This window comes from Scardinius erythrophthalmus (assembly GCF_964197995.2).
Source record: "Scardinius erythrophthalmus genome assembly, chromosome: 12".
In the NCBI taxonomy this organism is placed as follows: Eukaryota; Metazoa; Chordata; class Actinopteri; order Cypriniformes; family Leuciscidae; genus Scardinius; species Scardinius erythrophthalmus.
In genome coordinates, this window is record NC_138232.1 from 12,585,428 (window position 1) to 12,601,129 (window position 15,702).

A 15,702-nucleotide genomic window follows, 5' to 3' on the forward strand; every position below is an offset into this window, starting at 1 on the left:
ATAAGCAAATAAAAAACAACCCATCAAATCAGCATAAGTCAACGAGCAACTATTCCACGTTCAAACACCTTTAAACATTTGAAAAAGCTCTGCCTTGATACAAAAAGGGGCTATTCAAGCTGGGATGTTGAAGAACAATACCTTTTAAAGGCAGACTGCGGTCGAGGATATTCTAAATTGAAATTCCTAAAGCCTTTGGTGTTGTCAGCCACACTTACAAGTGAACTGAACACACCAGGACACTTACAGGAGAATCTGTATTGAACACACCAGGGTTCAGCCTGTTACTGAAATTAAACAAACACAAAATGAAAGCTGTTTCATGTGACATATTGACAGAGTAAGGTCCTATTAAATATGTATGTGTGTGCTTGACAATAAATGTCAGAATAACAGAACATAACTTAGTTCATAGTAAAATTACAACAACGATTGGGAAATAAAGTAATGTGCTGTCAACAATATATATTGTAAAAAGTTCATAAGTAGTAAATCTAAACAATATGGCTTATTTCCGTCCTGATATATCTAATTGTCTATTAGAGTTGGTTATAATGCTTCAATGTTAAAAAAAAACACCTTATTTTTCACATATGTTACATGGCTGTAGCATCTCTCTTCCTGGTCTGTAACGCTCTGTCATGGTGGTCTGATTGATCGGTTGAATCAGTGTGCTGTGAATGGTCAATCGCTTTGAGTGTGTTTTGAAAATGTCATGTCTCTTAACCATAACTGCGATAGACCCGGGGTGGAAAAAACAGCATCTCTTAGATATGGTGACAACACACTACCAATGCAACTTAACCAGGCCTCACCCCCTTTATTTTGTGTATGCTTTGGGCAGGAATTATTTAAATGAGGAATATTGTGATGTGTAAATTCCTGGAAGAAAATGTAACACTATAATCAAGATGTTTCAGGTAGTTCAGAAACAGTGCTGATGTAGAGAATAACCACGTTTGAATTGGACTTTGCTTTGTAACTTTGCAGAACTTTTTCATGTGTAAAATGTAAAAAAGGATAATAGGTCTTCTTTAATGCTGGGTAGATACTGCACGAGTTTATCCTTGATTTTCACTCGCCAACAGATTTGTGGAAAGCGTAGATAAATGGCCAAAATCTGAGGCAAATCGGTGCTCGTTCACGTGAGTTACAATCGCGTGGTGTGTATTATCAAAGACGCGATCTGAGTGAAGCGCCGATTTGTCGCCGATGCCCGTGAGATATTTAGCATGCACCAATCACAGCATGCTAAATATCTGGACCTGTCACCGACTGTTCTGCAGTGTGAAATGTGTTTTGCCTGGAATTACATCTGTGAAGACCAACAGTCAAAGAGAGAATAAGATAGAGGGCAATAGAAAATTTCAGGCGGAGCAGTCATAGACCTGCAACAGAACATCAGCAAGCATGGCTTCTGCAAGCTCTTCTTTTTTTTCCCGTTGCAAATCAGCGCACCGACAAATTGACATAGTTTGTAGACCAGACAGAGTTTGTCGGGGATTCTTCCTATTGAAATGTTGTGTAATGTGTGACCCCCCCCGTCGCCAAACTGTCATGTAGTGTGCACACAAGCCTGGAAATCCAGACCTAAATCTAAAAGATTAATGGTCTGGCGTCGACTAATGAAAATCACCCAGCTAGAGGGGCGGAACCAAGCGTGCATTTGAAAATCTCGCTGCATGCAATTGGATAACACTACGACCAATCCCAACAATAAACCCCAGCTACCAGCAGAGGCGGAGCTAACCTTATTAGACTTTCTCTGATTAGACTCTTACCGTATCCGGTCGGCGAAACAGCAAAAACGTCCTTCTTGCAAAGGAACGATTCGAGCGGCGTCTTCTGTTCCTATTTTAGATAAAAAGCCAAGTCTAACTCGTTCATTGTAGCGGCCAAAGCCGTTTAAAACAACTGGTATTCTTCATCCATAGCCATCTTGCAATGTTTAGTAATGACTTCGACGTCACAGCGCTGTCGTCATCTGTTTAGCTCGCCTCTGGCCCGCCTATATCAGATAACCCGATGGGATTGGTGCAGCTCAGATCGAGGGGCATATTTAATGAGCATTATTATTCAACACCAGAGTAACGCGCTGAGCAAATTCAACTTGTGCTCTCGCGAGAACTCTGGATTACCAGGGTAGCACACAACAGCAACTAAATGCAACCCCAGACTGTCAAGTAGTGCGAGAAGAACAGCGATCCAACCGTGTAGTGTGTTCCCATCATATGTCAGTATCTCAACATATGCAAAATCCTTCTCAAATCACACATTTCAGCACCACGGACAGCAACCGTTTCTACGTGTGACGCAATTATTTCGCCAGTATGTATCTTTAATCCATTTTCCTTCTCGCAAACAGTAGTTTGAGTAAGTAGTCATTCAACTTTGATGCATGCATATATGAATGAATACTAAGAAGACTTTTTTTCTTTCTCACACCAGCAAACACACTCTCAATCATATCACTTCAAAGATAATCTCAAGAGAGATGAACTATTTCATACGGTCTGCATAAGCAGTCATGTATACACAGGCGGAGTGTGTGCGGACATGCCTGTACGGGTAATGTTTCATATTGCTCTCTATTCCTGTCATTCCCTGGATGCTTAACTGTCTCACAGAATAATAATCACACTGACTTCTGTAATCCCTACTGTGCACAGAGGTTTCCCTGATATCCCCACTGTGCTGGGCTGCGTTGAGCTTTGCTGAGCTGAGCCAACCCCCGCCACACACATACACACACATCCTTGTCCTCACCCTGCCTGGATCACTGCTATTAACAATATGGGCCAAGTAATCCTAATTTGTACCTCTAAAGAAAGCTAATCCATTATACAGAAATAACTAATCTGTAAAGAGCAAACACCATTCTTAGGCTGGAAAATCCTGTTAGCGTCTGCTTGATTACCTTACCATTAGACTTCCCGTGCAAAGCGCTCTAAGTTCAGCCACATGGCTAACCTCATCAACCAGGATAATGTCTGCAGCACTGTTGATTTCGGCAACAAATTGAGTTAATAGTTCATGCTGACAGGGTCAGTTTCACTCCACGGGAGAACTAAAGCTAAATGTGTGTCTATAGTGAATAATTCACATACTGTACCTGGTAAGACTAAGTGTGGTCGTGTTTAATTATTAATGATCTTAATATTGCAAAAATGCACTGATCAATGCATTTCTACAGTGAGTGGGAGAAGTGCAAAGGAAAGGAAAGATGTGGGCAGAAGAGTTGGGCTGAATAGCATAGCATTACAGACAGCTCCAATCAGAGCAGCGCACATCTCACATGACGACAAGTGATGAATGATGCAATAACAAGTTTGGAGTGTTTTCTTACAGATAGAACTAAATCAAAAGTAACTAACAAGCTAAAAGCTCATTAACCTGGACAACCTGCTAAATTTCAGGGACAAATATTCAAAATGAAAAACTATGCCATATCTGGGCTAATTTTTCAAGTTGTAAGAGTACGGTTGTTTTTTTTTTGTTTTTTTTGTGATTGCATGGGTTGTGTGACTTTCACTGCTCTGAGCTCCAACAGACGTGGTTTGGGGTTAATCTAAGATTAGTGCACCTTGTTCAAACTCTCACCTTTAAAGGTAAGATCAGTGACAGGCTTAAAGGTAAAGTGACATATCAAATCTCTAGGATACATATCCTCTGATGTGACACAATGCCAGAGCAAATCAAAGTCAAAGTTGAGATCAGACATAACGACTTTCACAAAGAACACTATACTGAAGAAATTGAATTGCAAATATGTCAAAACAGTTTTGATCCACACTGGGACAATTGTCTGACATATCATGCTATGTACAGTAGATGAGGACAGATACTGGACAATTTCATCTTGTCAGTGTCTATCAACTTTACAAAAGAATAAACACAAGTCTAGGTGACTGATGATCACTTCTTGTGTCACAGTCAAGCTGTGTCCTTGGCATATGTGTCCATCCCCTTGTGGGACTCTAAGCTGACAGCATCCTCCTTTCAGTGCCCAGGTGAGAGGGCTAACCTATCTGCATATTCATGATTGTGAAATGGACATGGTCTCCATAGAGACAACCCTGTCTCATACTCTGATGTGGACATGTACCACTGAGAACCTTTGACTCGACATTTTATACCGTATAATTAAGTCTATATATCAAGTCTGTATGAGTTCTACAGTCAAAACAGCCAAAAATAGAATGTATGTGACACAAACATACGCTTCATATTTAATCCACTAATGCTCCAAATAAAACTTTTGAACTGTGTTACCCATGCATGTATCCATGAATCATAAACACTTCAGTACATAATGCAAACTTTTATTGACTCAAAAAGCACCACTACAGTTTCTAGTCCTAAAACGTGGGATATTTTTCAAGTGTTGAAATTTTTTTTTAAATTCAAATCACAATAAAAGCTATCATCTGACATTGGAAGTGATTTGCTGGTGCTGATCTGCACTGAGAAAGCATTAACATGATGAAAAAACACCACATCGTTGACAATGAAGTCCTGGCAGGATTTTCATATTAAAAACACTTCCCTTACTAGACCTTGGCACTAAAACAGATTGAGCAAAGCTCTAGCACTCACAGGCAGAATACACTAAGCTATGTGGATTCAGAACCATGGACAGCACCACGGAAAGCTCTTTTACAAATTCACAGGACATGTCCAAAAGTCTGCTTATGCTACTTATCAATGGTTCGATAAATAATTAAAGATAGAAACAGACATACCATATTGACCTCCGACACCATGTCTATGCTTGCCACATCGATGCTCATGCCTACTGCCACTGGTGCACCTTAAATGAGAAGAAAAACTTAGTCCTCAAGTTCACCAAAACCATTTATTTACCTTATATCAGTATTTAAAACAATATTTAAATACTTATGTAACATTAAAAGTAAGAATTAATGAAGTGAGCGACATCATACCTCCAAAGTCTGGTCGAAGACGAATGTCATACCCTTTCAAAAGCTTGTCTACTGTCTCTTTGACAAAAGACATGTTTCCTGGTTCATTGGCGCTGTAAAGAAACAATAAAGAAGGTTATTCCATCATATTAGAGCCCAGGAGGTCTATGCGCTCGCGCCATGGTCTCCACCAGCTCTTCTTACCTTTGAGCACAGCACATCACTGCCACAATTACCGGTAATGAAAGAACACCAAACAGCCTTCGTTTCTGTATTCCAAACATTCCTTATACTCTTTCAGACAAGGAATCGAGCGACAAAACTGACGTTGTATGGTTTCCTTGCGTAGGGTAACACGTTACGTTATTCCATCAGTGGGTCTTTGCTAAACTCCAATTACTGTCAAACACGCGTAAACAAATCGCTGCGATCCGCGTTTTCGCTCTCTTGCGGAGACTGCGTTATTTGGTTAGGTGCTCGGTGAATACAATGCATTTTGCCCAAGACACTACCGGAGCTTGCAGCAGGGGAGTCTGTGTTTGGGGCACAGCCAGATCTCCATCCTTCGGTTTTGACGCTCGTAGCTGTGCTGTCCCGAATTTACACCCTCTGTTGAAGTCTCAGTCTTACAGTACGCCTCTTTTTTTTTTATTTCAGCTAAGCAAACCAAGGAATACTTATTTTCCCATATAAAGCCAACAAAATACGCTTGTTATCAGATGTTCACTCGGGAAAACGCGAGAATTGGAAACTGAAACTGAAATTTCGGGTACTGATTTCGAAAATGATGACCGAGTCTACCGGAGTGTGATGAAATTGACATGTGAGCACGAGGACTTCACTATAAGTAAAGTGGTCACGTGACATTCCACAATCTTCGTCGTGAAGTCGTTCTTGCTAGTGTGTAGTGCGGAGTTTACCGAAATAACTCTCAACATGTCAATTCAAATTAAAACTTAACTGTATATCGCAACAAAACACCGTTAACTTGAAGAAAAAGTGTATATACAGGCGAGTAAACGTTGAAGAGAACGACTGGAAAGGGTTTCCCCAACTCTTCGTTCATGGAGAACAATAAAACGGTGAGTATTTTAGCTCGTGTAGTCTTGCCGTTCCTGCTGGTGGGTGTAGCCTACATCACACATCTTTGTGAGTGGAAAGCAACTTGGTTACAACAAATACAAACCAAATCACAACTTCTTGCATTGTAAATTCGTCCTTTTCTTTTTAAGTGCAGGACGGTCTGATGTAAACATCAGGCTTGGGGGTTTCTTACTGGAAGACACAGGAAGTCAAAACCAAAAAATGGTTGAGGAGGGGCCATAAAACAATTAATTTGTTTTACATATAAATAAAGTATATATTATATAAACATTTCATAAGTATTCAAAATTCGGAGGTAGGCCTAGGTAACCATAAACAGTTTGCTGGACTTATCGGGCATTATTTGCAAAAACTGGCATTATTTATCACTTTCTTATATTATTGAAAAATTGCATTTTTGTTTAAAATGCCTAGGCTATTTGCTAAAATGAAGAGAGAAAAAAACTTTCAAAATGATACTGTCATAACTGTTAAAGGTGCAGTAAGCGATTTCTGGTAAACCCTGTTGATATTTAAAATCACCAAAACAAACACACCCCTATCTTGATGGATTGTATGGGTTGTATATGTTGTTCAATGTCTTTTTTTTATTTTTTATTGGACTTTGAGTCTGTAATAAAGTTTGATTGACTGATTGATTGATGCCTCCAATCCGCCCCCAGATTCACGTAAACGTTCACATATGCAACACAAGCAACGATTATGGTTTAAATGAAAAAACATATATTAGGAGAAAGTCATCTCACTTTTCGGACACACTTTGGGAGCTTTGAATGCTTTGGGATGCTTGAAACGGGAAGTGGAGAAGGTTTACACATTCCAGGCTTATAATAATAATAATAATAATTCCCGCTCCTTAAGGTCTCTCCAGCGCTGGAAAACTTCTCCAATATTAACCTAGGTCCTACCTCTTGCCTGATCGTAACCCTTGTTTTTAAAGTTATATTCCCCTGGCCTTTTCATCTTTTGTATTTTCTCTACCATCTCTCTTTCTATAGTCGTTCTGCTAATGTCTGTCTTGTGCACTGAGCTTTCTCTCTCATGTATACACCCCTTGCTGCTGTCCACGTTTTTCAAAAATGGCTTACTGCACCTTTAAGTGGTTACTCAGCTCATTCCTTACATTTGAGTGTTCTGGACACTCTAGTAGGCTAATCTATCTCTTTCTGAGAAGATCATTTCAGCTGCACATCTGCTACATCAAGGTATGGTGGTATCAAATGGCAGTGCTTTATAACTTTATTAGAACATTACATTTATAAGAACACCTTCTATACTGTAGCCAACCTCTGCATGCAAGCATACACACTATAAACAGAACATCATGGCACAGAGTGGAAGGAGAAAAACGCTACTGTATTGATACCTTCTGTGATAAAAATCAATCTGATATATTACTTGTTCTCACTCCCCATCAATGGATATTAAGGCTCCTCTATTGAGCCTCTAGACAATTTTATTATACATAATCAGATTTTCAGTGAGGCTTGACAGTCTGCTGGAGATTAAGCCGAAGTGTAATGGCTTCTTCCAAGCTTTAAAAACTCATTAAACTAATCCTGTTAATTTGACCTGTGTTCAAAAAACTGGTCTGCATTGTTCTGACTGAAAGGTTGTTTAAGGGAGCTGTTGCTGGATTTGATATGGTCAATGGTCGAAGTTAGTGGCTTTCTTAAATCCCCCAAGCTACATTTAGACTGTAGTGTGCAGACTGATGCCGGGCTAATGCTTTTAGAAGCAGATGCCGGATGCAGAGGGATGTGGCTGTGCTTCCTGGTACTGTTTCAGAAGCTTCAGAGCCGAGGACTGAGTCTCCACCGAGATGCCCATTCTTCTTGAGCTCTCAAGTACATACTATATATTTTTTTAGCTTGGCAACATTTAGCATTTGATCCGCTGCCTGAAATAGTGTTAGGAGGACTATATTATTGATACATCACTCTTCATTTTTGAATTGTTAACAAATATTAATCTGTTTTAGGACAGCTAGTAATGGGTAACCATTACTAATCAGTTATTGAGTTTGAATTTATAATTTGAATGGAAGGAAAATAGAATTACATTAGAATTGACAGTAATTTTTAACTAGGAAAGCAAAGATTATTAAGTCCTTGAATGTTATAGATTGAGATTTGTATTTTGTTTATTTCATCATATTTTATAAATTAACTTTTTTGGACCAAGGTGAGAGTGCACCTCATTTCCCAAAATGCCTTACTGGTGTTTTTGAATTGCAGTTCAATAAATTTCATTTCCTGAAATTCCATTTCAACTTTGTGTGTGGCCAGTTCCAAACTCATGGATTGGCTGGGTGTAAATTCTTTAGGTCTGAAAACACTTCTTTGTACAGAACTAGAACTTAAAGTTTAAGACTAATGTTCAGTAAGTGCCTTTGCCCCTTTTACTATCACGTTGGCATTAATAGAGTATAATGTGTATAATTTGTAGCTCTAGGCTACATGTGTAGCTGGAATGATTTCTATGCTTCTTGCAGCATAAACATTTATGAAGAGCAGCTACTATAAGGAGAGAGATAGAAAGCGAGGGTAGCTCTGAACAGCACTTACCCACACACACCCACATCCCATCATCCAAACAAAGCACTCCACTCACACATCATCTGCAAATGCAAAGGCTCCTCAGTGTGTGGGCTGAGCAAATGGCACCGAGTCACGGTCACACACCAAGCCAAACGCTGTTAATGCTGTAGATTTCCTTTAAAGTAACACTAGTCAAACAGGCTGTGGGAGGACTGAAACCTTTCACGATCCCTGCCTTTAAAATGACCATTGTCCCCTGACCTCTCTAAATGTGAGGTAATAGACCACGTCCACAAGTTCACAAGGCACTTTGCTTTATTTCGCCCACTGAACTATCAAAGCAATTTTCTGATCTACTGTATAGGGGTGAGGTAGTATCACTAAGAGGGGAATAACTGGTTTCCACTGAAAGGGTTTTTCCTTCCATTCGTGTCAATTCGCAGATGCAAAAGACCTCTCTCCTCCGCACGCCCCCTCCACCCCCTCCAGATTAAATGGACACAGATAAATAGTTTCTCTGGATGGAGTGAATATTGCACTGTGCTGAATGAATAATGTATGTACGTGGCTGACATTGTCGGTCTGATTTGTTTTAGATTGAGACAGAACTCTGCAAAATCACTCGTAATACCCATTGAAAAATTCAGACCCCTGCGATACTGCGAAACTCCGATCCTGAGGCGTTAACAACATGCCGTCGATAAAAGGGAAGAAAAATATATTTTTCAATGCTGTAAATAAAACAAAGATTATTGGAGTAAGTCTTACAAGAAAATATATTTCAGTCTTTCTACTTCAAAATGTCATGTTTAATTCACGTGTTTTTTTGTTCTTTTTGCCATACAAATAAGTCACTTACCTTGTGTCATAGATTGCAAACAGCTTTTTATTCCCATCCACAGCATTCCTGCAAAACAGAAAGGGAGGTGATGTTACTATTCCCATCATTCAATGCCATGTTACTATTTTTGGAATCAACACTCTCTATAGCAATTGTTATGGTTCTGAATGTGTATAGTAAAAGAAAAGAATCCCAAAAACCATTACCAAATATATCACTTTTAACTCATAACATATGTCTTGGGTTCAAACATAGGCTGCTTTTTTTGTCTTTCTGATGATCTTAGTTATTCAAGCTCTGTTTAACATGCGCACATACACACACTCGCAGCTAGATCATGTTTATCAGATGCTCTTTGGACACAGGTGGACTGTAGAAGTAACAGCTGCTCTGTGTGAAAATCTCTGGAGTGCACATCAATGGAGTCAATCAACAGTCAGACAAAAGCGCTTCAAAAATAAATCAATCCCCAAATCACATTACTAAATATCAAATTATGCTTAGACAACAAACTGTTACTATCTTCATGAACCTAGAAATAATCTTGTCCTATAAGGGATGCATGTTTTTTTTTTTTTTCGTTTTTTTTTTTCTCGATAGCAGTGTGACCATTAAAACCAACCCAAAGCAGATGTTTAATTTACTTGCTTTGATTCTCCTGCTGTAAATCAATGTAACACCTGCATACATTACCCATGTGTGTGCATTTTTACTGAGAGTCTTCAATACACATGCTTGTTTTATTTTTGAAGTAATCTTAATACATGTGTAGTATTTTGCATAATGACTAAATAGTGGTGTAATAGCAATGCTTTTTGCATGTGTGTGTGTGTGTTTTGTACGACATTTCCCAGTTGTCCTGTCACCCCAAATCAGCATAAAATGTGTCATTATAAAAGAAACTAGTTCTTTTCACTTATGCACAGCATGAAATTGGAGCAGGTAGAGCTTTTAAGGTTTTCATTTATCGACTGAGGCACTGCAGTGATAGTCAGCATCAGAGGGAAAAAAATGGGATTAGAGTTCCCTCTGATGGCTGTCCTCATTACTACTCCATTCTGTTTCATATAAACAATACTTGCTCTCAAACCATTTTTATATCTAGTCCTATCAAATCAATATTATAAATCTTTGACTGATACCTTGATATATTTATATACCTATACTTCGTATATATTTTAAACTATTTCTAAAAAAGGACTATTCTATCATTTACAACTCGTTATAATTGGGCAAACTGATACTTTTAAACCATAATTATCCTCAGTGGAGATATAATGATCCGCATGTGGAGAAAGCCAGTCTTCATTAAACAGCCTGGCGCATGGGGAGCTGCCTAGAGCTAAACGCTCGCGCGCAAAATGCATAGTAAGCAGAATTGTTGGGAAATCCACTCATTTTCTGGCGTCCGCGTTTGTAACGCGCGCAGGGGACGGGGGTAATCGCGCTTTTCTCTGAATAAGCTCAAACAAGATAAGTTTCAAAACCCAACGGGCGCTTAAATTTCCCTCGGGGGGTAATTATGTCGCGCGAGCGGAGGTGACGTCCTATTACTTTGGTCCCAAATACGAACAAATGCTTCTAGAGTGACAGTTGGGCTAGAGTGAGGAGAGCAACGGACGTCAAACCGCCGACCCGGTAAGCGGAGAATCCGGTTAAACTCTGTAACGCTTGAACGGTTGCGCAGATAAGCGTTGAGATGTCGTGCTAGGCTACCACAGAGAAAGAAGGGGGAAAAGTAATGGTCTGTTAAAGGGAATTTGTTGACTAGAGGGAGAATAGGGGAAGAGAGAAAACAAAGACTAGGCTATTTTAAGGGCTGCCTGGTTACTGTCTTTCAATTGGATTTAGGAGTGATGAAGGGGTCTTTGGGATGCGGTGGAAAGGAAGGGATGTTCTGCAGCGGCTGTTCAGTCACTGAATCGTAAAAGAGGACAGAACAATGAGCCTGTATGGTTAAGACTGGATATATCTGAAGAACAACGCATCTACTACTGCTGTAAGCTGAACGTTGCGGGATTTTGCTCACTGCTTCAAAAGGAATTCATTGCATTTGTTTGTTTTTTTCAACGTGGATCCACTGCACCATTCAGATATTTAAGGTAAGATGCGAGGCTTTTACTGTACACGATCTTTGCTCAACTCTGCTTTGTAGGACTCACTGTAAATGTTCGACAAGTTTATACGCCAGATGCTGTTAAAACTAAGCATTTCAGCCGCTGCAAACTCAGCGCTCCTACTGCTTTTTACAAACGGTCACGTTGAAAGAAATGTTGCAAAGTGGCGTTCAAGGGAAATGCACAACACATTTGTTTGACATAGAAAATAGTCTTAAAATTTAATTTAAAAAAAGTAATTAAAATAAAAAAAATATATAAAATAACTTACTGAAATTGGCAAATAAATAATATAGTTAAAAAAAATAATTAAAGCATTTGATTGCATCAATTGTTATTACTTATTTTTATTATGATTATTAATAAAGTAATAATGAAAAGGTATCCTAATTTTAACTGTATAGCTGACCAAAACTGTTTGTTTAACACTTTGTAAATTATATTGTTTTTAAGTTTACTGATTTTGGGGATTTACCTCTATTTCAAACTTACCTTATCAATTTATTTTAAATTAAAGTGTGCATAATTCATGGAGTTTCATGGAGAATGATAAGATTATCATGCTGGTATGAATGACTCCATATGCTGGACTCTTTGCAGGTATGGGATATGGACCCCACTGCAGCGCCAAAATGAGAAGTATGTGGGTCGGTGTTTTGTTCATGACTTTCACCTGCCATCTGAGGTAGATTACGTTTAATGTAACTTTCTATTTCTCGTTGACTTCATATTATTTTCTAGTTAATTGCAGGAGTCAATTAATGTAACATGCATATATGTCTATTGATTCTATTGATATCTTAAGAATGCACATTTTCCAGACAATTTTATCATTGTGGTCACCTAATGGATATGAACTAATACTTGTAGTTATTAATTATCTGTATGGTCTTGTGCATCAGCCTCTCCCAGTCTACTACAGGGACTCCTAAAGAGTCAGAGCTCAATGATAACATCACAGTATTTACACGAATCCTGGATGGATTGCTGGATGGCTACGATAACAGACTGCGACCTGGGCTTGGAGGTAAACTCTGCCTAGATACCATGCCTAGATACTTCAAAAACATAATCTGTAGCAAGATTGTGATTTAGCGAGAGGCTGTTTTTTTTTTCTTTCTTGTATATTAGGGGAATTTATGTCTGGCATTGACCTCTGGTAGTTATATTGAAAAGATGTCTTCAGATAAAGGCAGATGGTTAAACAGAGAGAACGCCTGCACATTCCATCGTGACCAACAGCATGAAGGACTTTCAAAAGAAAAGAAAAAAAAGAGAGAGAGAGATGCTGCTTCTATTCAATCCACTAACTGGGAGGAAGTGTTTTCATACAGGAGATGTTTGCACAGAGTAGAAGTGATCACAGAAATTGCCTGGTTCTCTGTGAAAATCAAACAGCCACTATTTCCCGGCACTCGCAATTACAGTGTTCTTGCAAGAGAGAGAGAGAGAGAGGGTGGGCGAGAGAGAAGGTATATGAATGTGCCCGCTGACCTTGAGAAAGCTATCGCTCTTTTCAAAAGGTGCAGGTTTATTGTTCTCAGATGTCAAAATCATGCCGTTTTGGCAGAGAAAGAGAATAAACACTGGCTGCACCTGTTTCCATGTGAAAACTGTGCATCAGCAACATGATGTCAATTGACAAATTATGGATTTAGACTTTGAGAAGGAAAGTGCAGTCAGGAGCCTGGAATTAATTGCTTTTCATTTAAAATGAATGCAACTAAAAGAAATAGCGTACCAATACAAATAGCGAATGAAAGCGTACTTTAATGGAAATTCTGCATATATTTTCTATTCTATTTATTTATTTAGGCCTACTATATATACACACTATTTACTTATATATTTATAGGCTACTTGATTGGAAATTCTGCATATTTTATTTACATTCTCTTTCTCTCTCTCTCTCTCTGTCTGTGTACTGTATATATTAGTAAATGAATATATAGAAAGTATGTATAATATAAAAATATGTAGAACTTCCATTATAGTATAAATATATAACATCCAAAATTAAACAATCTAATAAATCCCTATTTGTTTGTGGCTTTACAGAGAAAGTGACCGAAATTAAGACCAACATCTTTGTCACCAGCTTTGGGCCAGTGTCAGATACTGAGATGGTAAGTATTTAAACCAGATCCTTTCTTCATGAAGAAACACCATTCATTCACTTCTACAGCTGGAAATTCCCAACTGAGATCACTCTTCATTAAATCCTGCCTCACTCTGTAACATTACTTCACCTCTGCAACATTTCCTGAAATTCTGCATGCAATATCTTAGGTAGGTCACAGTATGATTTGATGAATGCAACTATTGGCCATTTTTTATATTTAGTCATGTGACACATTTGATTTTGCCTTCAGGCAAGGTCATCGCTGTAATTCATGGGCCCCTGGAGAAACAGTTTATGGGGAGGCCTTAGTGTGCCCCTCCTCCTCATCACAGGGCCTGGGGTTCCTCACGACGACCCTGTCTTCTGGTGCACACTAAATGACCATTTTCCTTTGAACAGGAATACACCATTGATGTGTTTTTCCGTCAAAGCTGGAAAGATGAGCGTTTGTGTTTCAAAGGGCCAATGGAGATGCTACCTCTGAATAACCTGCTGGCCAGCAACATCTGGACACCTGACACCTTTTTCCTTAATGGCAAAAAATCCATTGCTCACAACATGACAACGCCCAACAAGCTTCTGAGACTGAAGGATGATGGGACATTGCTGTACACCATGAGGTACCAGTTTAAGCTACAATGCCTTGTCATTTCACAGTACGAAATGCTGCCTGCATGAATGGATTTGAGTATGGGTAGTACAGCCATACATTTGATCCTCATCTCATTTAATGGCCTCCTCACCTCTGTTTTGCACTGCTGAACCCTCTGCCATGTGACAGATGTGTTAAGCACACATGAACTCGGCTCCTGCTGAACTCAGCATCTCATGTTCCGCATCGAACAATCTCAGTGGGAATGTTCAGCTTGCCCCTGCTAAAGCTTTTTCTCTATACTTTTTTTTTTTTTGACGTTGTCTTCTCACAAGAGTACACATGAGTTTACCTTTGTTGTTTTCATTAGTGGTTCCCCATGTTTTAGATTCCTCACACTTACTCTCTTTAGAACAACAAATTATTTTTTTAAATAGAACTTTAAGCTTTATTTACCAAAACAAAGCAGAAAATTATACACTTTTACTGGAAAATGATGGAATGCAGTACACTTGAAAATCTTGGAAAAATGAAAAGAAAAATTGATTGTTTGGCATCTATTATTACTGATGCTACCAAGACTAATCACACTGACTAATCATTCTTGCACTTTTGACTAAACCACTAAACCTCATATATGTTAGCCAGTTTTATCTTAAAAAATCTTTTGACTTTGGTTAGGGACACTGCAATAACATAGAGGCAGATTCAAAATGTGTTGAAACTCCACACACATACTGTATCTAGTTTCTTCTCTTTGTACCCTAGACCAGTCACCCAAGGGTGTTCCAACCTAACGGTGTACAATAGAAAAGAAAGTAAAAGGGGGGTGAGACAAAATAAGAGTTTGAAACAAAGGAAAAAGAGAAAGTTGGCTGTATGTTTTATGCCCCTGTTGTTGAGTTGTTCTTCACAGACTGTCTGCTCCATTACTCGCAATACCAGGGCAGAGGGAGAGAACACACACACACACAGTTTCTGCTCTCCCAGCTATCATCAGCAACAATCTACTGCCAAATGCCGTGCACTGCTGTGTTAGTGCTGTTGTATAAAAGCCGCTATTGTTGTTTTCGAAATGGCATCAATACTAAATCCTCTCTATAGTAGAACCTGCTTGTTTAACTGCTGAATTTTGAGGCGCACAATCGTAATAGTGTTTGGTGGTTATGTATTAGTTATTTTTATTCTCTGAGGTTACAGTTATGATGATCCATTATATAATGAGTTATTAGCTTTTATTAACTCAAATTCAAATGCGATGGGGAATTTGGTGAGTTTTCCATAGAGGTAACAATTAGATTTCATATAGTGGGTCTAAAAGCAATATAAAATAAATGGAAAAGGCAAAGAACATGGATCATTTCATTTACACAAAACGCATTCTTTGCTCATTTGCAAAGCTTCGCTGTTTTTTATTTATTTTAATTTTAATTATTGCGTTGTATATTGTGAGACCAAACACAT

General features: G+C 38.7%; 2 protein-coding genes across 5 annotated transcripts in view; one reads left to right on the forward strand and one right to left on the reverse strand.

Moving 5' to 3' along the window:
• gabrb3 (gamma-aminobutyric acid type A receptor subunit beta3) overlaps window positions 1-15,702 on the reverse strand; it is a gene marked incomplete at its 5' end in the record, with an annotated part of 76,762 nt that overhangs the window by 45,067 nt on the left and 15,993 nt on the right. For 3 of the 4 annotated variants that reach the window (XM_081380089.1, XM_081380088.1, XM_081380090.1), the window contains 3 exons: window positions 4,743-4,810; window positions 4,944-5,035; window positions 9,426-9,473. In XM_081380089.1, coding sequence (XP_081236215.1) covers window positions 4,743-4,810; window positions 4,944-5,035; window positions 9,426-9,473 — 208 coding nt within the window. Of the gene's footprint in view, window positions 1-4,742; window positions 4,811-4,943; window positions 5,036-5,126; window positions 5,207-9,425; window positions 9,474-15,702 lie in introns of those variants that run through there. The other variant, XM_081380091.1, reaches the window with a different exon arrangement.
• The window catches only part of gabra5 (gamma-aminobutyric acid type A receptor subunit alpha5), a gene marked incomplete at its 5' end in the record, with an annotated part of 35,113 nt that continues 31,537 nt past the window's right edge, over window positions 12,127-15,702 (forward strand). The window contains 4 exons of the mRNA XM_081380094.1: window positions 12,127-12,209; window positions 12,427-12,551; window positions 13,583-13,650; window positions 14,046-14,266. Coding sequence (XP_081236220.1) covers window positions 12,127-12,209; window positions 12,427-12,551; window positions 13,583-13,650; window positions 14,046-14,266 — 497 coding nt within the window. The remainder of the gene's footprint in view (window positions 12,210-12,426; window positions 12,552-13,582; window positions 13,651-14,045; window positions 14,267-15,702) is intronic.